The following is a 26,393-nucleotide window of genomic DNA, read 5'->3' on the forward strand; positions in this document are numbered from 1 at the left end:
TAGGTAAGAAAGAGGTCAGTGGTAGGCTAGGGCAAGAAGTAGGAAGTGAAGACAGGAGACCCATTCCCTTTAGGACCCTAAAGAGGAGCATCAGGCCAGAGAGGAAGCAGCTTGCACCCCTGCCCCTTCATCATTAGGATTCATCATTAGGTACATGGCTTGGAGGAGCTGCTTGGGCAAGCATGAGAGTCTCTCATTCTTTTAATAGTTACCTCTCTTCTTGTCTATGGCTGCAGTGTGACCAGCTGTCTCCTTCTCTGGCTGCCATGTCCCTCACACCCCCACCCACCTCCATGATGGACTGTATCCCTCAAACCGTGAGCCAGCATGAGCCAGCATGACCTTTCCCTTCTTTGGCTGTTTTATGTTTTGTTTTGTTTATTTTGCTTTTTTGAGACAGGGTTTCTCTGTATAGCCCTGGCTGTCCTGGAACTCACTCTGTAGACCAGGCTGGCCTTGAACTCAGAAATTCACCTGCCTCTGCCTCCCAAGTGCTGGGATTAAAGGCGTGTGCCACCACTGCCCAGCTCCTTCAGCTGTTTTTGTTGGACATTTTGTCTCAGCAGTGAGAAAAGTAACCAGCTCACTCCTCCACCCTCATTTTCTTTGCCCCTCATTTCTTCAGGATCTCCCTTCCCCTTCAGCCATTTTTCTCCTCTCTGGTCCTGCTGCTTCTCCCAACTTGTCCTCTGGCCCTCTTTCCATAGCTGTCCCCTCTCCCTTCTCACCACCTTCCATCCATCTTGGATCCTTTCCTGTCACTGTGACAGAATAACCTGACAAAAACAAGTGGCAGACATGGCGGTTTGTTCTGGCTCCCATTTCAAAGGTCGTGGGATAGAATGGATGGTGGCAGCCAGAGGTTGAAGCAGCTGCTTACATCTAACCCACAGCCAGAAAACAGTGAGAATGAATGTTTCTCCTTATCCAGTCTATGGAATGGTGCCACCAACAGTGGACAGGTCTTCCGATCCCAAGAAACTTCATCTCAACATTCCTCACTGATGTGCCTTGTCTCCTAAGTGAATCTAGAGCCCATCAGGTTGCTAATTAGCACAGCCCATATGCCTGATCCTGGGCATCACCTCTGTTAGGGCTCCATCCCTGGAGACGGGAGATGGAATCAGCCTGTGCAGCCCTTGTCTTTTGCAAGCCATTTGATGATCTTCTTAGCTCGTGTTTGTGTTGTTGTTAAGTGTGTGTGTGTGTGTGTGTGTGTGTGTGTGTGTGCCTACATCGAGTATGTGCATGTGAGTGCATGTGACTGCGTGCCCTGGAACAGTAAGTACAGATGTTTGTGAGCCTCCTGATATAAATGGGGGAATGGAGCCTGCAAGAAGAACAATGCGCTTGAGCACTGAGCCATGACTCTAGCGCTGCTAGGTTCTGTTATAATGCTGGTTTTAACTATTTCCCAGCACAGGGGTGTAGATGCCAGCAGAAGCAAGAAGGAGACATGGGATTCCCCCAGAGCGTGAGTCACAGGTGGTCATGAGCTGTGGGTTCTGAGAACTGAACTCAGGTCCTCTTCAAGAGGTGAATGTGAGTGAGGCTGGATGTACTGGTGCACACCTTTAATCCTAGCACTTGGGAGCCAGAGAGGCAGAGGCAGGGAGGCAGGGAGGCGGGGAGGCGGGGAGGCAGGGAGGCAGGGAGGCAGGCAGGGAGGCAGGGAGGCAGGGAGGCAGGGAGGCAGGGAGGCAGGGAGGCAGGGAGGCAGGGAGGCAGGGAGGCAGGGAGGCAGGGAGGGAGGCAGATCTCTTTGAGTCTGAAGTTAGCCTGGTCTACATAGAGAGTCAGGGCAATGTAGAGAGACCCTGTCTTAAAAAAATGTAGCACATGAGCATGTGTTCTTAGCCACTGAGCTACCTCTTCAGCCCCTCTCCAAGCATTTTATTTTTTAAATAAGAGTTAGCATTATAGCAATAAACCAAATAGTCATTTATAGGAGTCCACGTGGATTAAACAGGACATATAAAGTACTGTGTGTGCTGTAATAGCGCGCACCTTGGAAAAGGGATGAGGGGGCTGGGGAAACAGTGTCAAGAGAGCAGCCGCAGTGCAGGCATGGAGAGCAGAGTGATCCTCAGAGCCTACATTTCAAAGTCAGGTGTGGTGATGTGGTGGTGTGGTGGTATGGTGGTGTGGTGGTGTGGTGGTGTGGTGGTGTGGTGGTGTGGTGGTGTGGTGGTGTGGTGGTGTGGTGGTGTGTGGTGTGTGTGGTGTGGTGCTGTGGTGGGGTGGTGCTGTGGTGTGGTGGTGTGTGTGGTGTGGTGGTGTGGTGGGGTGGTTTGTGTGGTGGTGTGTGTGGTGTGTTGGTGTGGTGGGGTGGTTTGTGTGGTGGTGTGTGTGGTGTATGTGGTGTGGTGGGGTGGTGGGGTGGTGTGGTGGTGTGTGTGGTGTGTTGATGTGGTTCTATGGTGGTGTGGTTTGTGTGGTGTGGTGGTGTGTGTGGTGTGGTGGTGTGGTGTGGTGGTGTGGTGGGGTGGTTTGTGTGGTGGTGTGTGTGGTGTGTTGGTGTGGTGTGGTGGGGTGGTTTGTGTGGTGGTGTGTGTGGTGTGTGTGGGGTGGTGGGGTAGTGTGTGTGGTGTGGTAGTGTGGTGGTGTGGTGTGTGTGGTGTGATGTGGTGTGGAGGTGTGGTGGTATGGTGTGGTGGCATGTGTGGTGTGCTGGTGTGCATGCGCAGACCTAAGTCCTAGAAGGTAGAACAGGAGGAAGATCTTTGGAGCTCACTAGCCAGCCAGCCTAGCCAGATTGGTGAGTTCCAGACTAAAGAAAGACCCTGTTTCAAAACCACAAGGTGACTGGCTCACAAGGATCAATGCTGGAGGTCGACCTTGGGCCTCTACATGCAAGTGCACACGTGTGTATCAGCACATACGTAAACATGCACATATACTCTCACAAAAAAGACAGTGAATCTGGATCCTGTGCCAACTGCAGATATCTTACCATGCTTAGTGCTGGGGACTGTGAGTCACCGAGAAGTTGCCCGCAGTGTGAACACTATACTATCATTTATGTCATTTGACCATTATGCCACCAAATATTAGTATCTTTTAAATACCAGGTTTTAAAATTCATTATTTATCCTGTGCATGTGTGTTCATAGTGTCATGTGAATGTGCGAGCCGAGTACACACTGTTGTGTGCATGTGGATGTCAGAGGACAACTTGGTTAAATTAATCTCCTTCCATCTTTGAGTGGGGGCGGTCCAGGAATCGAACACAGGTCTCCAGGCTTGCTTGGCAAGTACCTTTACCCCCGTGAGCCACCTTGGCAGCCCCACACCAGTTAATAACGTCCCTCCTGGGGACTGAGAGTAACAGAGAGAATTATGTGGGCGTGCCTTTGGCTTTGTATTCTTGTGTCTTATTCGACTGTTATTAAGACAGATGTATTCATTTTGTTATATAAATAATTTCGGAGAAGAGAGGAAAAACCATTCACTAGTCCTGTTCCCAGCCAGATGAACGATAAGTGACGGTGCAGCGGAAACTGGGCGCTGGAAAGGAGCGTGGTGGGGGAAGAGCGGGATTCTCAATTCTATTCTGACATGTCACTGGCTCCTTTTGCCCTGGGTTCTGTTCTCCCAGGCATCTTGCTCTCTGTTTCTTTTTCCCTTTCTCTGCCTTTTTCTTCCCGTGTATAGTTTGTGACAGAGATGACAGGGTCAGCCGTGGATGCATACCAGTGCTTTGGCTGGAGGCACACATGCAAATGTCTGTGACTGCCCTCGCAGCCCTGGCCCTCTCCCAGAGCCATATCCAAATTTCCTGGCTGCGCTGTTGTCTTCTCTGACTCCTGCCCCATGACACATGGCTTGGAGAACCCAGGCTTCCTTCCCCCAAATCAGGGCAGGGGCAGCGCCAGAAACAGCCTACATAACCAACAAAGCCCCTGGGGGATTCGCTACAGCGGTGTTGAACTCAGAGCTGACAGATGGAATCATATGGGGAAACTAATTATATTTTTTCCCAGCTTTTTCCCTGGGTATTTGTGAGTCTGCAGGAGCTTAATTCATGTATTAATTACACCTCAGAACTAACTGAGGCGGCTGGCGCACCTCACACAGCCTCTGCGTTGTATTAGGAAACATGGCGCACGTACTCGGGTCTGGAGGGAGAGAGCTTCCTGCCGTTTCCTTCTGAGGAGCCAGTGGGCCTCCCAGAAGCAGAAGTCTCCAGATGGCTCAGGAAGGGCCACTGTGTGCCAGGCTTCCATTTTGCCTGTGGGCTGACTTGACACACACAGCTCCTCTGGGCACCTTCCTACCCAGCCACTGCACTCGGGCTCCTTCCCCAGTGTGAGGCTCTTCTCCGATTGGCTGTGGATGGCTGTGTCTGACCGAGCTGCTTTAGACTGGCCTTTGGAAGGCTTTGATACTCAATGGGACATCTCCACAGAGAGCCCTATATGGGAGACTAAGCCTCCCTGAGACAGAGGACTGGATCTCTTTGTCTCTCTTTCCAATGCGGCCATTCTGGAACTCTTCCCTTTTCTGCTTTCCATTATTAATTTGGCTCTCTTAGTTGGCTTATTGAGGACAGGCAGCTGCACTTGTCTTTGGGGTACTCCCCCACGTGGGTAACAGAAGCACTTTCTTTATAGGACTTAGGGAAGGACTCAGGTAGCAAGTCCTGAGTGCTGAGCTGAGACACCTAACCAACCCATCTGCTCCTGGCTCCCAGGATACCAACTTGTGGAGCCTTCAGATGACTCTACCTATATCTCTGCTTCTTTCAAGGGCTGGTGGGAACCCCACAGGACAAAGCCACTTCATGGTAAGAATGTGTACTTACACACATTGGCACATGGACACACCACTACACAGTGAGCTCATGGCAGAGTTGGAGTCATGAGCGGCTAGTGATGAGGTAGGAACGTGCTGGGAACACATGTGCTCACTGGGCTCCCCCTGTGAGTGACTGGCTGCATTCTAAAGCTCGAGGTTCAGGAGATTGAGCGCCTGCCTAGAATCCCCCACTGAGATACTGACTTAGTGGTGGGGCACTTACATAGGGATGTAGGCTACTACTGGTGATGAGCTGGGGGCGTGGCTCAGTGGTAGGGAACCTGCCTATAATTCCCCAGTGATGGGCTGAGGGTGCTGTTCGGCTGTCGAGTGTTTATCCAGTTTGTGTGAGGCTCTGGGTTCCAGCCCAGAATCAAAGGGAAAGGAAAAAAGGAAGTTCTAGTCCAATTGCAAATATGTTTAAAATCTGAGGTCTTGAACATGCAAGGCGAGCACGCTATCATGGAGCTACCTCGCAGCCCTGCCAAGGTGGCTTGGACCAAATCTTTATATAAGAACCAAGAACATAGCACAGGGCACGCGGCCTTTGAATGAATGTGAAAGAGGACCATTGTGAGAACAGTCTAGAGATGGTACCCAACCATCTTTCAGGCAGATCTAGTGAACTGCGAGTACCAGAGAGCCACTCCTTTTGGCCCGAGGTCACACAGCTGACTAAAAGCTGGGCTTGGCTGAAAAGTCTTGGCCGGGACTCTTGGACCGATTTCCATCTTTTGACATACCCGTGTCACACAGAACCCTTGCCTGTGGCAGTCATGCCTGTAGCTTCCAACCAGTTGAGCTAATTAAGTAACCTACTTGGCCAGATGCCCTGGGAGATGTGCAGGTGATTCTCCTCCAGAGATACCTCAGAGGCAAGGAATCTTTGTGAGTGAGATTGCATCCCCTCTGCGGGGGTGTTGCCTCTATAGCAATGGAGCAGAAGCCGGGGGTGGGGCTGGGGTGTAGGGATGAAGGAGTGGGTGCTGGCAGGTGAAGGGTGGTATGGGGTTCCAAGCTGGTGGGCTTCATTCCTGGTGTTCCATCTGTACCCTGCTACCAGCTGCACTGCCAGCTTGTCTGTGGGGGGAGTGTGTGGCAACCGAGATTGGGGAAACAAGAGGCTCTGTGTGTTTACCTAGCTTTCCCTTCACCCACTAAGCATGGTGAAAGTTTGGCTGGGAACTGGCGAGATGGCTATCAAGAAAGTGCTTTGCATACCAGCATGAGGACCTGAGCTTCGTCCCCGGAACTCACATGTAACCCTGGCAATGAGGACCCTGTTTACTGACTAGCTAGCCCAGTCCAGTGGGCTCCCAGATGGATGGTTCCTGTGGAACAACACCTGAGGTTGACTTCTGGCCTACACACACGCACCTACACACACACACACACACACACACACACACACACACACACACGCACGCACCTACACACACACACACACACACACACACACACACACACACACTCATTCAAAGAAAGCCTGGCTCAAGGCTCTAGCAGACCAGATGAGCCACGTGCTAGCATCCTCCTGGGGTTGAGAGTCAAGCGTATGGTCACACCTCATGTAAGGTAGGAGCGGATGCTGCCTTTGGCCTCTGCAAGGGCGGCTGGCTTGTCTTTGACACTTCCCCTGAGGGTCCTGAGCTTGTGGGCTCCTGGCTTCTCCAGGGTCCTCCTTGGAACCTCAGGTCCGAACTCTACAGCCCATTTGTTTGTTGAATTTTCCAGACAATCTTGCATTTCAGATCCTCTTGCCCCTACCTCCCACATGCTGAGATTACAGGCTTGCAGGACAGGCCTGCCCAGTTTATGGGCTACTAATTTGGAACCTAAGGCCTCATGCGTTCTAGGCAAGCACTCTACCAAATGAGCTACAATACCAGCCCACATCCTTCTTAAGATGAGATTGGAAGAGCCTGCAAGATCGTCTAGGAGAGGTGGCCAGCATGTCTGACAGCACTGCTCTGAATCGAGGCTGTCCAAATACATTTGTCTTGTCCCCTCGCATGCTGCCAGCCCAGGGACAAGACTAACCCTTCTTGACAGAATCAGTTCAGCCCTGTCCTCTGAGCAGAGCCCAAGGTGGGCAGAGTCTGGCTGGGGCCAGCTGGGTGCTCTGCCTGTGATAGCTGGGGGTAGTGATATGACTTGTTAAGGCAGATGATCAGGGCCCGGTCTAGAGGACCGAGAAGGAACCCGGAGAAGCTGAGACGTACTCTGCTTCCATATTGCAAACTAGACAACAGTCAAAAGAACAAAGTGACAGGCTCCCCTCAGTGCAGTCTGAATGTGTAGGAATGTGTGCGTGAGTCTCTGTGTGTGAATGTGTGTGTAAGTGTCTGTGTGTATATGTGTCTCTGTGTGTGAGTGTCTGTGCATATGTATGTGTGTGATTGTGTGTATAAATGTCTGTGTGTAGATGTGTGTGCATATGTATGTGTGTGTAAGTGTCTGTGTGTGTCTTTGTGTGTGAGTGTCTGTGTGTGTGTCTGAGTATCTGGGTGTAAATGTGTGTTTGTGTGAATGTGTGTGTGTAAGTGTCTGTGTGTATGTTAATGTGTGGATCTGTGTGTCTCTCTGTGTGTATCTATATGCGTGTATGTTGACTGGAACAAATCCGCCTACTCTGTTGCAGATGTTATCAACTTTAGCACAATCAATTGTGTACAGAACACAATAATTAATGACTACACCACTGCTCTATGTGTTTGGTGTATTACATATTTAATTATTAGTTTTGAGTGCACACCTACTTATATTAAAACTTTATTCCAGTAAGATGGATTAGCAGATAAAGATGCTTGCTGTCAAGCCTTATGGCCAGAGTGTGACAAAAGTTAAGGAGCTGAGCTGTGAGGGAGTGAATTTGGGTTGAAGCAGCTCTGTATGTGTGTGTGTGTGTGTGTGTGTGTGTGTATGTGTGTGTGTGTCTGTCAGGTTAAGCAGCTGTGTGTGTGTGTGTGTGTGTCAGGTTAAGCAGCTATGTGTGTATGTGTAAGGTGAAGCAGCTCTGTGTGTGTGTGTGTGTGTGTGTGTGTGTGTGTGTGTGTGTGTGTGTGTGTGTGTGAGGTGCAGCAGCTGTGTGTGTGTCAGGTTAAGCAGCTGTGTGTGTATGTGTAAGGTGAAGCAGCTCTGTGTGTGTGTGTGTGTGTGTGTGTGTGAGGTGCAGCAGCTGGGTGGGTGGGAGTGACAGCAAGCTGCCCTTAATGCTGTGTAGAAGCACAAAGGCCCAGATGCTGGCTTGCAGAGTGGCCTGTGTTCACAGAGATGGGCAGGCCTGTGTAGCTGCTGCAATACTGTGAGTCCCATTGCCAGGTTCGGAAAACTGACTCTGGTCAAGGTTTCCTGCCCAAGCCCCAACGGTGACTGCCATGCAAGGTTTTGCTACCTAAGCCTTTGAATTCTATCTATCTATCTATCTATCTATCTATCTATCTATCTATCTATCATCTATCTATTTAGCATTTATTGAGACAGAGTCTCAAATAGCACAGGCTAGTGTAGAAATAAGTTTGTAGTCAAGGGTGACTGTATTTCTGATCCTCTTGCCTCCACCTCCCAAGTACTGAGGTTACGGGTCTTCACTACCACTTTCAGCGTAGCGTACAGGTGTCTGCTGCTAAGGCTCATTCCCTGAATGAGATCCCAGGATCCCACAGGGTGGAAGGAGGGAACTGATACAAGTTGTCCTATGCTGTGGCACAAATCCTTCCACTAAATAAATGATAGATGTAAATTATTTAAAAAGCCAGGCATGCTGGCACATGTGTGTGTTCCCAGTGCTGTGAGGTGGAGATAAATGGATCCCCGGGGGTTCTGGCCAGATAGCAGAGCTACTTGGTGAGTTCCAGGCCGATGCGAGACTGTGTCTCAAAGAAAAGGCCGATCATGCTCACTTACACACACAAGCTGCATGACTTTGGAAAGGATGCTCAACCTTTCTAAGCATCAGTTTTCACATCTGCAAAATGGGGCCAGCTGAATATATCTGGGGATGTTGCTTTAGGAATTCTTAAAAAAAAAAAAAAAAGAAAGAAAAGAAAAGAAAAGAAAAAGAAAAAACCTGATAACGTGGCCCACAGGGCTGCAGAGATGCCACTGCCACCCGGTCCTATGAAGTCTGTTATGATTTTGAATAGAGGTCTGAGATTTAAATTCCCTGTTGGCCCTGCTCTGGGTGGGGCCTCCCTTATGCCTAGTGCCCACTGTGGGCTGGTGCTTGGTGTGGGTGGCAGGGCCCCCTGCTTGGCTCCCTTCTGGTCCCAGAGCGTATCAGTGTAGTTTTTTTTTCTTCACTAAAGGTCCCTTCATGAATCATATAACCAGAGGCCTGGCAGGGAGCCTTTGGAATCCCACCAGTTTCCCCACTAATGAGGGCCCTGTGTGGTGCAGGAGCCTCCAAAACGCAGCTCCTGATTCCCATGGCATCTGTGGCCCCTTCCCCCTTTGTCTGTCTGGAAACACCTCAGGCCTTCTCATCCTAAGTAATTTTAAATTACATTTGTTTTTAAATGTGTGGGAAGGGAAGCACGCATGGCAAGCACTGCACACGTAGGGGTCAGATGACATCCTTCTACTGTCACGTTTCCACCATGTAGGTTCCTGGGAGCAAGTCAAATGTCAGGCTTGGTGGCACAGGTCATCTTGCTGGCTCCTGGCTTCTCATATTTTACTAACCTGCAGAGGAGTCCTGTGCCTTTATAGGTGTTCTCTGAGTCTCAAAAGCGTCTTCCTTCTTTCCTTCTTTCTTTCCTTCCTTCCTTCTTTCTTTCTTTCTTTCTTTCTTTCTTTCTTTCTTTCTTTCTTTCTTTCTTTCTTTCTTTCCTTCCTTCCTTCCTTCCTTCCTTCCTTCCTTCCTTCCTCCCTCCCTCCCTTCCAAAGGTTTATTTATTTATTATATGTAAGTACCCTGTAGTTGTCTTCAGACACACCAAAAGAGGGCATCTGATCACATTACAGATGGTTGTGAGGCACCATGTGGGTGCTGATTTAACTCAGAACCTCCGGAAGAGCAGTCAGTGCTTTTAACCGCTGAGATGCCTCTCCAGCCTGGCCTCTTTCTTTCTTTCTTTCTTTCTTTCTTTCTTTCTTTCTTTCTCTCTTTCTTTCTTTCTTTCTTTCTTTTTCTTTTTTAAATCTCTTTTTGTTTCTCTGTTTCGTTTGATTTGGTTTTGTTTTTTTGAGACAAGGTTTCTTTCTGTGTGGCCCTGGCTGTCCTGGAACTCACTCTGTAGACCAGGCTGGCTCCAACTCAAAGATCCACCTGTTTCTGTCTTCAGAGTTCTAGGATTTTAAAAACTTCTCCTGGTTTATAAAACTCAGATCAGATGGTCCTGTCCCAGAACCTTTCTGAGCTTGTAGGCAGAAGGAATACTTGCCTACCCAGACAGATAGTTTTTGTCTACTGAACCCAGGCAGAAAAATGTTGTGCGGGAAATAATGCTCATCTGCCACTAGGGGGCGCGCCTTAAAGACGCGTTCAAGATGCACCTCCCAGGGAGAGCTTCCTAGTTTGAATCCCAAGTAGCAAAGGGACACTGGATCCAGGGTGTGGAGTGCTGCTGGGCCTCAGGGTTGAGGGAGAAGTCAAGGGGGTGGGCCAGCAAAGAGCCTAGCTGAGGGACCAATGGCATTTATTTGATTTTGGAGAGTCTGAAGTACACAGAGCAAAAACAAGAGACGATGCCAGAAAGACATTGGAAGGCGAGAGCTGATTCTCAAAGTTGCCCTTTGACCTTTGCCTTCGGGCTGTGGTGCACCTACACACACACACACACACACACACACACACATACCCAAACAAATTACAGGCAAGTGTGTAAGATTTCCTTTGCACTTGAGACAGCCCCAGCCAGTCCCCACAGACCTGTGAGCCAATTGCTGGTGACAAATCTCTTCATTCTCACCCACCTCAAGCTGGTTTTGTCTGTTTGGTGGAGTACTATTCCAGTGGGTGTACAGGCGTGTTCCTATTGTCTGGAACTGAAGCAGGAGGCAGGCTGGAATAGGGCCTGTGAGGGGCACACACCAAATGCAGAGGGGTGCAGAGATAGTCATCACATGGAGCCCCTCCTGGTACCAAATGCCAGAGGAACTGTTACCCCTATTTAAAGCATTTTGAAAAGTATTTCATTATTTTGCTTGTATGGTTGTTTTGGCTGATTATATGTCTGTGTATCTTGTGTATGCCTGGTTCACAACGGGGGCAGATGTAGGCGTCAAATCCCCTGCAACTGGAGTTAAGGAAAACTGTGAGCCACCACGTGGGTACTAGAAAACAAACCCTGGTCCTCTGGAAGAGTGACTTAGCCACTGAGCCATCTCTCCAGACTCCAGTCATTCCCATTTTATAATTGAGGATATTGATCATCGTGCATACAGCAAGCACTGGCCCAGGGGCTCCAGAGCATAAATCCTTATATGTGTGTGTGCGCAAACAATTTGCTTTGCACCCTGATAAAGTATTGCATTTTTCCTCTGAATAAATCTTTTTCATATGCGTAGAATAAAATGCATAATGTTACAGTGGAAGTCATTTTAAAGATGGCTTTCGACACACACAATTTTTAGACAGAATCTCATGCATTTTGTATCCCTGTTGAACTCAACTGGTTATGTATCAGAGGATGGCCTCAACTTCTGATCTGCTACCCTCTACCTCCAGAGTGCTGGGGTGGCAGTTGTGTGCCATTGTGCCAGTTTATGTGCTGGTAGGGATGGAAAGCAGAACTTAGTGCATGGCAGAGAGGCACTCCACTCAGTGGCCACTCCTCCAGCCCTCACGGGACTTTATCGATACAGCTGCCAGACACTGGTGGTGCACCCCTTTAATCCTAGCACCTGGGAGGCAGAGGCAGGTGGATCTTTATGAGTTTGAGGCCAGCCTAGTCTGTAGTTCCAGGACAGTCAGGACTCTGTTACACAGAGAAATCCTGTCTTGAAAAATCAAACCAAACCAAACCAAACCAAACCAAACCAAACCAAACCAAACCAAACCAAACCAAACCAAACCAACTCAAAACAATACAGTCCATTAACCTAACTATGGATAGCTTACATATCATGAGCTACTCTGCTGAGATTCCTGGTAGCCAAGTTCTGTTTACTGCTAATACCAGTACCCTGCTTTCTACTTCCTTGTATTAAATTATATTGTATTTATTTGTGTGTGTGCACTAGTGTGAGTATGTGTGCCATTGTGCACACGTGCGTGCACACATACACACACGCCACAGTGAATATGTGGAGGTCAGAGGAAATCTGTTCTCCCCTTGATCATGTGGGTCCCAGAGATGAGACTCAGGTCATCAGGCTTGGTGATAGGTGCCCCTGAGACATCTTGCCGGCCCTCTTGCTTTTCTTCATAATGGGAGAAAATGCAAAGGAAGTTTTGTTGAGAAAGTCACAACAATTCAAACAAAGATAATTTCTCCCTGTTTAAGGTTATAAAATCCTGGTGACCCTTGATTAAGGACAGATGTCCCACTCTCTTGCAGCCTGCTTGATGGAAGGATGAAGATCTCAAAGCCCCAACACATGGCACTTATAATTTTCCCTCCCAACCGGGGGCTCAGATGGCTTTACAGATGCAATCCCTGGGGAGCACACAGACAGCACAAAGAACCCTGCGGCTGGTAGCCCTTGCATCCTTGAAATGACACTGGACCACTTTTATCACACATTCCCTGATGTCACCTAGAAGCTTGGATCATCGCTCCTCCCAGGGACAGAGGCTGTGCCGGCCTGTTTTTATGTCAACTTGACAAAAGCTAGAGTCATCTGAGAGGAGGGAACCTCAACTGAGAAAATACCTGCATAAGATTAGGCTGTAGGCAGGCCCATAAGGCATTTTCTTAGTGACTGAGAATCAGGTAGTGTCCCTCAATGGAGGTTTCTAGAAGGGTACATGGACAATGGAGTCTACTGCCCTGCCTATCTCATATACCTACTGTTGACTTCACAGAGGGGGCTCAGATACAGCAACTGAGGAGGCCTTCTGGACCCCACATATCCCTCTTGTTGGTGAAACAGATCTCACTGCAAAGAAGTGTGTGTGTGTGTGTGTGTGTGTGTGAGAGAGAGAGAGAGAGAGAGAGAAAGAGAGAGAGAGCGCGCGCAAGAGAGAGTTTATCTGGAATCAAATATGAGTTCCTATGTCCAAGGTACACCTTTGTAGGCCTTCCCAATTACCATGTTCTAATAAAGTGACACTTTCATTAACGTGTTATAGTTACAGAATAGAGGAAATCATGAAACAACATGTTTCAAATAAATTGCTGAGAATATTTGGTAGCGGTGGTCATAGCTAAGCAGGGCAAACTGTTCCAGGTTCTCCATGCTACCTGGCAGCATTCTTAGCTCTTGCATTGGTAGAAGCTGGCTGTCTATGCTGGTTAGTTTTCTGTCAACAACAGAAACTAGGGCCATCCAGGGCAAAGAAACCTCAGTTGAGAAACTGCTTCTCTCAGACTTGGCTCGTGGGCATGTCTGTAGGTGCATTTCCTCCATTAGTGATTGATGTGGGAGGAGCCAGTTCACTGTGGGCAGTGCCATCCCTGAGCGGGGTGGTCACAGATTGTATAAGAAAGCAAGCTGAGCAAGCCATGGGGGCAAACCAGGACGCAATGTTCCTCCATGGCCTCTGCTTCAGTTCCCACCACCTTTACACCCTGCCCTGACTTGCATCCATGATGGACTATAATTAGACACTTAGACTGAAATATAACTTTTTCTCCCTAGGTCATGATGCTTGTCAGAGCAATAGAAAGCAAATCCACAAAACGATGTAAGGTCACTATTGCAGAAGGCAGTAAAGGGCTATTAAGAGGGCTAAAAAGACATACAGGTAGACAAAACACCAATGAACACAAAATAAAAAATAGTAAATTATTTTAAAAATACACCAAGGTAATTTTCCTCTGGATCTATAACATTCCAACCTCTCCACGCCACTGAAGGTCCACTTGGTCAGTAAGCTTTTGTCTATGGCTTCAAACCATTTTTTGTTTTTTGAGACAGTCTCCCAGTGGTTTGGAAGCCAACTAGCTCCAGAGACCAGGCGCATCTGCATCCCCCCCCCCCCCCAGCTAAGGATTACAAGCTCATCCTGTCATCTGCAACTCCTCCCTTTCATTTTAAACATGGGTTCTGGGGATCAAACTTAGGTCCTCATTCACAGCAAGCCCCTCCCAACTGAGTTGTCTCTCCTTCCATAGACGCTTAGACCTTTGCTGGTGAGTGGAGGCAGAAAAGCTTCTCTGGTTGTCAGAGAAACCTTGAAATGAGGTCATCTGTGTGACCATCTCATGGATCTACAAGCTCTTCTTTCTCAACGGGCCTGCCAAGATCCTTAGTCCTTGCAAATACTTTGCAAATTGAGAAAGGACTACTTCAGTTGGGTTTGCTGACGCCCTTCTGATCTTAATCTAGAGCTGTCCACCTAGGAAGTACCTCCCTGGGGTCAGCTTGGTCTATGGCAGAAGGCCTGGGATGTTTGTCATTTTCACAAATCTCTGGACTCACCTCCAAATCAGACAACATGAAATAATTCTTGGATCTGAGAAACTGGATTCTGACCTGCAGAAGGAATGCTGGCAACCCACAGCTTTAGCACCACGGACAGCGGCAGGCGCATCTTGGGCTAAGAAGTGCCTGTGCTTAGGTGGCTGCCAGAAGAGATGAATCAGAGGGCATCTTGTGTATGGTGTGGTGTGGAGATGCTTGTCTGGACTCACCTGTGGTGCCTGTGGGTGGAAGCAAGACGAGGATGGGTTTATATCTGTGCCCTCCAGGAGGATGCAGCCATGCGTGAGGTTCGTTAACATAGTAGCATCATATTGCTTGAACTCCTTGCCCAGCCCACAGTGTGTCTCCAGGGTCTGCTTTTCAGTAAATGCTCTGGGTTATTTGATCCAATGAGAAGCTGTGACTGCTAATATTAATTGTCAGCTTGCCGGGGTCTAGACTCTAGAATCACCTGGGAGATAAGCCTCTGACTGTGTCTGTGGGAGACTTTCTAGATTAGGTTAACTGAAGAGGGAAGACCACTCTAGATGAGCGCAGCCCCATTGCGTGGACTGCGGTCCATGCGTATAAAAGGAAGGAAGCTGAGCTCCGGCCTCCATCTCCGTCTGTCTCCTCATCCTTCCCTAGGTTGCCTTTGCCAGGTATTTTGATTTAGCAATGGGAAAAGTATCTAATGCAAGGAATGAGCCTGGGTCTATTGCCGAGTTCTGTGTCTGCATTAGCACAGGGCTAAGACTTCCTCTAAGGGAAGCCCACGTGGTTTCTATTGGTTTTGATCAAAGTCTGCCTCCCCAGCAGTCCATGGGTGTTTGGTGAGAACACAAAAGCTTTTAATGAGGCTGCCAAGAACAAACAGTCAGACCTTTTGGTGGCCTCTGGGGCTATGAGGAGCTTACTGTGATGCTCAGGGGAAAACACCCCCAACTCTTCCGTCTCTGGGTCCCCAAATCCAGCTCTTTTGGGGGAACCAAGATGCTCAAAGATAGGCTTTCTCCCTAAAGAATACCTCATCATAGAGGAAGGATTTCCTCACAGGAGACAGGATGATGCAAATGTCACTTGAAGACTGCCACTGGTCGCATGTGTCACATAGCCCTCAGACATAGGTGGCTTGGCAGAGGCAAGGTTTGCATGAAGAGACAGTACCAGGAAGGCAAAAAAGGAGGTGGGCAGGTCACCAGCTCATAGGCTCCACTCGGGAGGGACAGTCATTTCTGAATGAAGTCCTTTCTGTCTCATAAATGGTGGGCACGGAGCAGTCACTTCATGCTGGGGCAAGTGATGAGGCAGTGCCCCTTGTGAGAGAGAAGATGCATGCAATGCAAAGCTCCAGCAGGCAGTGAGCTGAGAATCCTGACTGGTTCTCCATGCAGCACGGATAGGCATGGGGCTGGCCCAGTGCAGAGTACCATAAATCATCTTCACTTCCAAAAGCTGGTTTGCAGGTGAGAGGATTATGGGGCACTTTGCCCCAAGAGGAAACAGATCCAGGGACAAAAGCAGATCCTCTGCTCTGTGAATCCCCAGCAGGAGAGATAATTAGGGCTGTTGTCATTGCCTCTGAGAGGCCAGGCAAGGGCTTTCTGGGGCTGGCCGACCCTCTTGACTCAAATGTGTTAGTGTGATCTGGCTAATAGGCCTGGCGGGCATCTCCTCACTGGGCTAGGTGTAAGGCTGTGACCATCTTCAAGGGATGAGGTTGGAGACTGGGGCACTGCAGTCCTCCCTCACTTTGGTTTCTGGAGCTAGGACTGGAAAATGGATGCTATCCCCGGCCATCCACTGCGGAGCACAAGCTCCTTCCTGAGCAAAACTGAACAGGCTGTGATTCCCAGGCCCCCTGCATCCTAGACAAGTGCCCCCACCCAGAACATGATGCTATCACCTTCCTCCATATGCCCTGTGGTACCAGGGAGGGAAGGGGCTGGAAAGCCTGAGGGAGCACGAGGCATGATCCCTTGTGAGACAGAAGACTATGCAAAGCTCCATCAGGCAGCGAGCTGAGTCGCTTGCCTGGCCCTCTGTCTAGCACAGGTGGGCATGAGGCTGGCCTCTGTGGTGCTGTCACATGGTCCCAAGGTGAGAAGTGGTGATGAGCAGCAGCTGGAGAGCAAGAAGAATCTGGGAGAGCTGCTGGGGCAGTGGTTCAGTGGATAAAGTGCTTGCCCTCAAGTGTGGGAACCAGTGTTTAGGCCCCCGGTGTTTGGTTTGGGAGACAGAGACATGGGATTTGGAGGCAAGCTGACTGGCTAGGCTGACTGAACTGGCAAGCTCCAGGTCCAGTGAGAGAGCCTGCTGGCATAAATAGAATGGAGAATGACTGAAGAAAGACATCGAGCATCAACCCCTGGACCTCTACACGTATGCACATGTACATGCATATGCACATGCACTACTGTACCCTAAGTATGTTCAAATACATTTGAACATACATATGAACACCATGCATATATGCACCACACACACACACACACAGGAGCAGGTAGACCAGGAACACACCGTGTGACATCACACCAGTCCTGAACATACCTTCTGTTCTGTGTAGAACTCTTCTTTCCTGGGCCCCACATACCACTTGATCAGTCAGACCTTTCCCATCTTTAAAGCCAACCTCTCCTAGCTTTACCCTCTCTGTGTATCCTGGGACAAGGTTCTTCAAGTGCTGTGGCCAGCTGTGGACAGCCTCTTTCTGTATGCACCATTTATATCTGTGTAACAGGCCTTTCCAGGTGCTCTGTACCAGGCCTGCTCCTCCAAACGGAGTAGAAGCTATTCAGCAAGAGCAGCAGACATGTGTGGTTGCATGTATGCATGTGTGAGGGCACATGCATATATGTGTGTAGGTGTGTGGATGTGTATGCAAGAGGATAACCTCAGGTGTCACCTTGAGGAATATCACTAACTTTCTTTGAGACAGGGTCTCTCACTGGCTTGGAGCTAGGCTGGCTGCCAGTGAATCCTGAGGAATCTTGCCATCCCCAATTCCTTAGAACTAGGACTGTCAGCACAATCCGCCACACTAAGCATGTTTGCATAACTCTTGGGGATTGAAGTCAGGTAATCATTGCCTATAGCAAGTGCCTTAATGACTAAAGCATCTCCCTAGCCCATACAAAAGTGCATACATGCATCACACACACACACACTCTCACACACATGCACACACACACATGCACACACACACACATGCACACACACACACATGCTCACATATAGAGACATACAGAGAGACACAGAGAGAAACAGACAGACAAAGAAACACACACACAGAAAGAGAGAGAGAGAGACAGAGAGAGAGAGACAGACAGACAGACAGACAGACAGACAGAGAGGACAAAACAAAACCTTAAAACCTTAAAAACTAAGGCATGCTGTCTCTCACACTCAGCAGAGGTTCTTCATCATTCTCTTGCCCTGACTCTGAACATTTTATGGCCAGTCTGGGCTTTCATTACCCACCCCTACCTCTCCCTCCTGTATTCCCTTTCTTTCTTTCTTTCTTTCTTTCTTTCTTTCTTTCTTTCTTTCTTTCTTTCTTTCTTCCTTCCTTCCTTCCTTCCTTCCTTTCCTTCCTTCCTTCCTCCCTCCCTCCCTCCATCCCTTCTTTCTTCCTTCCTTCCTTCCTTCCTTCCTTCCTTCCTTCCTTCCTTTCTTTCTTTCTCTCTCTTTCTCTCTTTCTTTCTTTCTTTCTTTCTTTCTTTCTTTCTTTCTTTCTTTCCCTCTTTCTCTCTCTCTTTCTTTCTTTCTTTCTTTCTTTCTTTCTTTCTTTCTTTCTTTCTTTCTTTCCTTGCCTTCTTTTTTTCTGTCTTCTTTTTCCTCTGTCCTTACTCCTTTTCTTCTTTCCTTCACACCCTCCCTCTCTCCTCTTTCCTTCTTCCCATTTCCCTCCCTCCCTCCCTTTCTCCTTCCCTCCTTCTTAACTCCTTTCCTTCCTTCTGCCCTCTCTCCGTCATTCCCTCCCTCCCCTTTCCTCTCTCTTCTTTCTCTCTCCCAGCAATTCTCCCTGTTCCTCCCCTCCCCTTTGTTGCTCCTCCCCAGCTGCACTTTAGGTTCCATTGCAGAAGTTCTCTCACCTCCCCTGCCTGTCTTCTGGTTGGCTGGGGGTAACCAGCTGTTCATCTCAAACCAAAGCTTCCTCTTGTCTTCCTTTCTTCCTTTCTTCTTTCCTGTTCCTCTCCCTCCACTCTCCACTCCCAAGGCTAAAAATCCCCTGCATCCTGAAGACACTGCTGTCTATCTGCATTTCCATATCACTTCTGAACCCCGATTTCTGTCCACTGCTGGTGTGAGGTCTCGCTCCAGAGGTTCGAAATCCCACGGTTAACCTGGGCCGTGCTGTGGCTCTTGAAGCCGATTCTTCTCTAGATGAGTCCTTTCTTGTGTTTGTTTAGCCAGTTACTCATGTGACAAGGTCGGAGTCAACCTGGACTCAGCTCTTCCACCTTCTTTGACTTCAGTTTAGATTCTGTCATCGAGGCCCAGCCCTCTGTGTTCAGATACACCTGAATATCTACCTCTCCTCTGCAGTTGCACACTGAGCCCGCCCCAGTGCCTCTTACCAGGTTATCAGATAGTCTCTTTGCTTTTTATTCTCTCCACTATCCATGCATCACTCCTTGAGGTGGCTCCAGGAATGCAGGTTGCCCCTTGCTACACTCAGTATAAAACTAGTGCTTTCCAACCCGTGTTGTGAGTGAGTGTGTGTGTGTGTGTGTGTGTGTGTGTGTGTGTGTGTGTAGACCAAGAGCTATCATCCTTGGGTAACATTCCTCAGGAACCTATGACCTTGTTTTATGGGACAGACTCTCTCAATGGCTGGAGTAATAGCAATCCCCTCACTCACAGCTGAGTTCAAAGGCGCGAGAGATGGCCTCAGGCTTCCCAGTTCCCTTCAAGGGCACATTCCTAGTGACCTAAATTCACTTCCACCAACTTCCAAACTTTCCACTTCCCTCAATAGTCCCAAATGCTGGCACTGTTTTTCCATCTCTCCCTCCTTCTCCCCTCCCTCCACCCCCACCACAGTCTCCTTCCTTTTTTCTTTCTTTTTTTCCTGTTAATTATTATTACTAATTATTATTTAATCTCCCTTTACAGTCCAGCTGCTATCCCCCTCCCAGTCCACCTCCCTACTGCTCCCCATCCCATACCTCCTCCTCCTCCTCTCTAAGAGGATGTCCCTACCCTCCTCAACCCTACCCCACCAGACCTCCCCACTCCCTGGAGCCTCAAGTCTCTTGAGGGTTAGGTGCATCTTCTCTGAATGAATCCAGACCTGGCACTCCTCTGCTCTCTTGGGCCTCCTGCCAGCTGGTGCATGCTGCCTGGTTGGTGGCTCAGTGTCCGAGAGATCTCAGGGGTCCAGGCTAGTTGAGACTGCTGGTCTTCTTATGGGTTCTCCCTCTTTCTCAGCTTTTTCCAGCCCCCTTTTCTTTCTTCTCTCCCTCCTTCTTTTCTTCTTTCCTTCTTCTCCTTCTCTTCCTTCCTTCCTTCCTTCCTTCCTTCCTTCCTTCCCTCCTTCCTTCCTTCCCTTGCCTCTCTCCTTCCCTCAATTCCTTCCTTCCTTCCTTCCTTCCTTCCTTCCTTCCTTCCTTTCTTCCTTCCTTCCTTCCTTCCCTACAACACCATCTGAATCTATATCCCTGAGACACTTCTATGAGTATCTCAGAGGTATGGGCTCATTCACCTGTGCTGGGAATGGCTGGCTGCTTCCAGCACTCCTGGACCAGGGACTCTTCCCCTCCCATGCAGAGGAATTTCCAGCACACGGGGGGGGGGGGCTCCCTTTTTCTTTTATCCATCTTGCTGCAGTAGATAGGGAAAGAGACAATTCTCCTTTAATCTGCCTCATCCTCTGCCTCCAATTTGACTTCTGGAATTACATACTGGGTTGGTGTGATTCTGAGGGTGAGACTCAGGGCTTTCTTTTCCTCCTTGACCCCATTAACTCAGTTACAATCCCAGACTCTATAGCTGAGTCCAAACTAGGCCTTGCAATTTAAAATTGTGGCTAAATACTTTAATGAAGCTTATAATTAATATTCATGAGAAGACAGTTGCTGAGCATGACCCAGACCCCTTAGAGGACGCAGAGTCACTGGTAAGGAGGAGCTGGCCAGACACTAACTACTGTGCCACACTGCCCGGCCCTGCAATGAGAGGGAAGGTGGAGGATCCAGGTCCCCTTCATTGCCCGCTAGCTTTGCTGCTGCTCTTCTCGCCACCTAGTGGACTCTTGGCTTAAGGAAGCCCGCACCCCCTCCAAATCAAAGGGGTTCCCTAGCAGAGCCGAACCTTGGAAAGGCTACTTTGTGTGTGTTCTATGGCGGTGGGGGGTGGGGTGGGGTGGCAGGGCAGCAGAGCCTACATTCTCTGCTTTGGAAGAGGTAACAGTGTGATTATGATGTTTGAATCTTCTTCATTAACCATAAACCCATCTACACCACCCTGCTTGTTACCCACAAATATCACCCCAGTTGCCACACCCACAACAGCAGAGCAGAGAGCATGTGTCTGTAGGTGGTGATATTAGCTGAGCTTCCACTAGCCTTTCAGTGAATGCACTCATTTATTCTCCCAGGAGCGCTGAGACAGGTTCTTGTCCGAGGTGCGCAACACTCTGCTCAAGGTCACATGGGTTGTAGTACTGGAACCCAACACTGGGCCTCCTACAATTACACATTCTAGGGTTGCTCTGGGCAGACTGGGGAGATCTGAAAACTCAGAAAGCCAGGGTAGACCCTGGACAAGCTCCTCGTACCATCAAAGCCTGTGTTTTCCCATCTATATTAGAGGAGAAAAGGCATGAATGCACAGGACTGTATCTGCAAAGGAAGGGAAGAGAACTCACAAAGCAACCACACAGCCGTTCTTAGCAGGAATATTGTGGAGACCTGTGCTGTGGTGGGACCAGCAAGTGGCCAGCGGTGGGAGCAGAAGCAACCACAGTGAAAAGTGAGACTCCACTGAGCATGGCATCTGATAAACAACCACTCTCTTTAGAGCACAAGCCCCGCCCCGGAAGGTGGCCCAGAAACCAGAGGTGTGGGGTCACTCACTTGTGTAGGTGATAGACAGCACCAGGACATCCAGCCTACCCAGACCAGGGGCTCTTCCCCTCTGAGGTAGGTGCCTTCCCAGCTCCCCGGGGGAGCAGGGGCCCAGTGTGTGTGGCTCTGTTTCCTCTTTAGTAGCAGTAGAAGGACATAGATGATTCTCCTTTAATTGTGCCCCAGCTGGAGGAGGGGTGCAAATGCATTTGGATGCAGGGAGAGGGAGCTGGGGTGTTCCTGGAGAGGAACTCACTCACCAGCCTGGAGCAGGGCTCCCTGTGCCTTCAGTGTGAATGGTGAAGGTAAGGGAGGAGAATTTACTAAAACACGTTGTTTTAAAATGCTATAATGACATCTAATATTTTGTATGATGTTTACGAAAGAAACTAAATTTAAAGAAGAAAATAAGTAACAACAGGAAGGGGGAAGAGATTGAGACCCTGAGGAGGAGGAGGAGGAGGAGAAGGAATCTGCCTTTAAGAAATTAGAGTTGAGGCAGGGGAGAGAGGGCTTGAGTTAAGAGTACTGGCTGCTCTTCCTAGAGGACCTAGATGCAATTCTCAGCACCCACATAGCAGCTCACAAATGTCTGAAACTCCAATTCTTGGGAATCTGACACGATCACACATGCAGGCAAAATACCAATGTACATGAATTAAAAAAAAAAAAAACAACCTTTAAAAGAAACAAGGGTTCAGTACCACTACTGACATCTTGTTTCCCCAGAGGCCTTACTTTAATTATTTATTGTTTCCACTTAGTTGCTCAATTAATTAATTTAGAGGTTTTTTTCTTCCTTTCTTTTTCTTTTTTCTTTCTCTCTTTTTTTTCTTCTTAAGACAGGGTTTCTCTGTGTAGCTCAGGCTATCCTGGAACTCACTCTGTAGACCAGGCTGGCCTTGTACTCAAAGATCTGCCTGCCTCTGCCTCCCCAGTGCTGGGATTAAAGACATGCACCATCACTGCCCTGCTTTCCTCTTTTTATTTTGAAAATTGTTCATCAACAGTTACTAAACGTGTTCGAATTCCAAGAGCTGACTAGACATATAAGACCATTCAGCCTTCTGAATAAGATGTAGGTGTGCCCCTCCTCTTACTCCTCTATTTGGAAGTTGGTTACTTTCTGTATGTAGTATGCGAATCCCCCTCTGCCACCCCGCTTTCTGTTTTAAAACAGAAAAGGCTGCAACATACAGTGTGTGCTTCTGTTCTTGAACTGGAAGCTTAGGCTGTCCTGGACTTGGGTTGAGACCTGGGCTCATCCAGATAGGAAATGGATTTGGTGACCCCGCCAGGACTTCGCAGGCACCACATCGTGGTCGTGTGTGGGTGCTGTATGCACCCACTGATTGCGCGCGTGGGTTCCAGAGCTTGGTGGTCTGCGAGAGGAGAGTGGGCAAGAGTGGGTGTGTCTGTGGAGCCCCAGCTAGGGGCTGCTGCCCGCTGCTCCCACTTGTGGCTCCTGGGCGCCGCCAGCAGGCACATCTCCGGAGGACGCCGCGGGATGGGAGCTGATGACAGGAGAGCGCCGTCTCCCGAGTGATGGCAGCGCACGCTGCTGCCTCGCCGCCTCCGCCGCTCAGTCCTGATCTTACGTTAGGGTAGCTGGGTACCCCCTCCGCCCGGGAACCAGCTAGTAGAGGGAGAACAGAGCAGAGCGTGCGGCAGAGCCGATCCCGCGTCCCGCCGAACCCTGCCAAGCCCCGCCAATCCCAGCAGAGCAGGAACCAGCGCAGCTGAGCCAACACCGGACGCCGCACTGAGACCCAGCATTCCCCAGCCGCCACTACCCGGTCCCCGCCGGGGTGCCGGGCTCGTCCTGTGAGCCCCTCGTCATGCGTGTCGGGCTCTTCGACTCTCCAGATCAGTTCCAGAGCGGTGGCCTCAGGAGCCCAGGTCCGGATACCTCTCGTTGAAATAGTTGGGTGGCTAAGAGAGGGGTCTCCACGTCGGGGACGCGGAGGGGACCTGCGGAGTTGGCGTCCGAACGCATAGAGCGGGGCCACCCGGCGCCGCTCCACCATTACCTCCCCAGGCGGCAAGGAGGAGCTGGTGGCGGTCGCCTCCCGGCTGTGGCAGCGGCGGCGGCGCGCCTGCTTGGCGGCCGTCGGCGTGCTCTTGGCCATGGCACTGGGGCTGCTGATCGCGGTGCCTCTGCTGCTGCAGGCGGCGCCCCCCGGAGCGGCTCACTACGAGATGCTGGGCACCTGCCGCATGATCTGTGACCCATACAGCGTCGCTCCCGCAGGGGGACCCGCGGGCGCCAAGGCTCCACCGCCGGGACCCAGTACCGCTGCCCTGGAAGTTATGCAGGACCTCAGCGCCAACCCCCCGCCTCCGTTTATCCAGGGACCAAAGGGTGATCCGGGGCGACCAGGCAAGCCAGGGCCTCGGGGTCCTCCTGGAGAGCCAGGGCCTCCTGGGCCCAGGGGTCCCCCGGGAGAGAAAGGAGACTCGGGGAGGCCAGGGCTACCCGGACTGCAGTTGACAACCAGCGCGGCCGGTGGCGTTGGAGTGGTGAGTGGCGGAACCGGGGGCGGTGGCGACACGGAGGGAGAAGTGACCAGTGCGCTGAGCGCCGCCTTCAGCGGTCCCAAGATCGCCTTCTACGTGGGACTCAAGAGCCCCCACGAAGGCTACGAGGTGCTCAAGTTCGACGACGTGGTCACCAATCTTGGCAATCACTACGACCCCACTACAGGCAAGTTCAGCTGCCAGGTGCGGGGCATCTACTTCTTCACGTACCACATTCTCATGCGTGGCGGCGACGGAACCAGCATGTGGGCGGATCTCTGCAAGAACGGGCAGGTCAGTGACTTTCTCCCACACACCCCTCCCTACCTTTCCCGGCCCAACAGAGTCCGCAGACCGTTCATTACAGGCGCCCGGAACCCCAGGGAACTATATACTGTTTCCTGCCACTCTCCAGCGCCCCAGCAAACTCTGGGGTCGGGTGGGCGCTGGACCACATGCATCGCCCAGCTTCCCTGCGTACTATGCTGTCCTTTGCATAAATGTACTGGGCGTTTGAGACTGGACCCCGGGTGCACAGTGACCCTGGCACCTAAATAGGTCTCCAGTCCCCAATCGATTGAGTCATGGCCTGAAGTGGCTGGGCTCCTAGAAAAACCCAGTTGTCTTTATCACTGTGATTGCACGTGGGCCATCCCTTTCCCTCCAGTTTATTCATCTTGGCCTTGACCCCCTAGGACCTTTACATACTGGGCAAGTAAACCCCCTTTCCTTGACTCTGCTACCAAGAGAACTTGGAGCCGAGGAGGGAGTGTTTACACTGAAGTAGCAGGCAGGGAGCCTGCAAAGGGATGGGCGAGGGAGGCCAGGCTTGGACTCAGGAAGAGGTGCAGGGTCCCACCCGCTCGCTCTTCTGGTTCGCCCCGCAGGTGCGAGCCAGCGCCATAGCCCAGGACGCGGACCAGAATTACGACTACGCCAGCAACAGCGTGGTACTGCACCTGGATTCAGGCGATGAAGTCTACGTGAAGCTGGACGGCGGGAAGGCTCACGGCGGCAACAATAACAAGTACAGCACGTTCTCGGGCTTCCTCCTGTATCCGGATTAGGGGCCTAGAGGGCGCGCGCGAGGCCGGGTGGCTTCAGGCCACCCCATCCCCATCGGGCGCGCGCGGGCTCTTTGGTGAATGTCACTCTGCGGCTTCATGACACTTCCTGACATCTCCGTTGGAAAAGACACATCCCTGCTCTCCTACTTGTCCTGCCTCAGGCCTCAGTGTGTCTAGGATTCACTACGCTGCGGGGAGGCTGTGTCCCCGGTCCCAGTGCCCATCCTGGGGAGGGAGAGGGAACATTCAAGTGGGGAGCTGGGCGAGAATCCCAGCTCTGGCGGGGTTAGTTGCGGGGCAGCCCAGACTTGAGAAAGCTGATTGGACTAGACAGGCGGCCCTAGGGAGTTTGAGGTCTCCCAGCTTGCCTCTTCCTTCCAGTGTCCCCCGGTTAAGGGCTGCAAGACTCACAAGGAAGAAAGACCCTGGTGACCGCTACTCTCTCGGACCTCCCTTTTTGTGACCCGAAATGCCTGTGCAGTTTTTCCTATCCATCAGCCAAAAATCCACCCCTAGCAGAATTCCAACAAACAGAAAGTTCACCTTGTCATGCACACTCTCCATATCCTCCTCTGCCATGCATTAAATTATGTTTTTAGACCACCGGCTCCTGCTCTTTTTGTTAATAGAGCCCTTTTACCTGGACTTCAGACATTCCTCCCTGTCATTCAACCCAGCCAATGCCCTTTCTCCAGCCAGTGCATGGCCCCAGTCACCTGGGATTGGCTGAAAAGTGTTTGGGGGGTTGAGGGGTGGGGAGTCAGACCAGCATCCTCCTTTGTACGCAGCAAGAGGGTGGGAGGGAAGAGACTGAGTTAGAGGAAGGTAAGAGAGAGAGGTACACTACCTGGGCAGCTTGGTCCCACTAGACCTGGAAGAGGAGGTCAGAAGGCAAAGTCTGAGAAGCGGAAGACAATTATGAAATACTTGCCAGTGGGGACCCTGTGAGTTTGGGGGCTTTAAAAGAGAAGGGCAGAAAGAAATCCCATCCTGGGCAGAAACTTTCCATTCCCCAAAAGGCCAACAGCATACTCAGGGCAACCCAGCTAGGTCTTTGGCTCTCTAAGGAGATGGTAAACCGAGGTACTTCTGTGCATCTTTCCACCTCTCCTAGTTCAGCTGGAACACTGTGGAAAGGAAGATGGTGTTACCTTTGGTGGGAGAGAGGTGGGGAGGGGCAGTCGGTCCTTCTTTGAAAGAAGCCACAGAGTGAGCAGTGGAGAAGCTGTTTGCCTCATCTCTCTTGCCTTCAGTGTTCTGTATGCCTAAGTCAGGAAACCCGACCGATCCTTAAGGCTTTGGCAGCTGTTTTTCCTCTTACCTTTCTGCTTGTTTTAGTTTTAAGGACCTCCAGCTTTCCAACATAGTAAGTTATCTATAAAACAGCCAGCAGTGACCTGAGATCTTTACTTTTTCAGCTTTAACTTAAGTG

General features: G+C 50.3%; 1 protein-coding gene across 1 annotated transcript; it reads left to right on the top strand.

Annotated features, from left to right (window-relative positions):
- Window positions 1-22,968: 22,968 nt before the first annotated feature.
- Window positions 22,969-25,561, top strand: C1ql2 (complement component 1, q subcomponent-like 2). The gene is given in 2 exon segments (NM_207233.1): window positions 22,969-24,188; window positions 24,782-25,561. Coding segments are annotated over 2 exon segments (864 nt in total). The 5' UTR covers window positions 22,969-23,504; the 3' UTR covers window positions 24,962-25,561.
- Window positions 25,562-26,393: the final 832 nt, after the last annotated feature.

Source organism: Mus musculus, chromosome 1 (assembly GCF_000001635.26).
Source record: "Mus musculus strain C57BL/6J chromosome 1, GRCm38.p6 C57BL/6J".
Taxonomy (NCBI): Eukaryota; Metazoa; Chordata; class Mammalia; order Rodentia; family Muridae; genus Mus; species Mus musculus.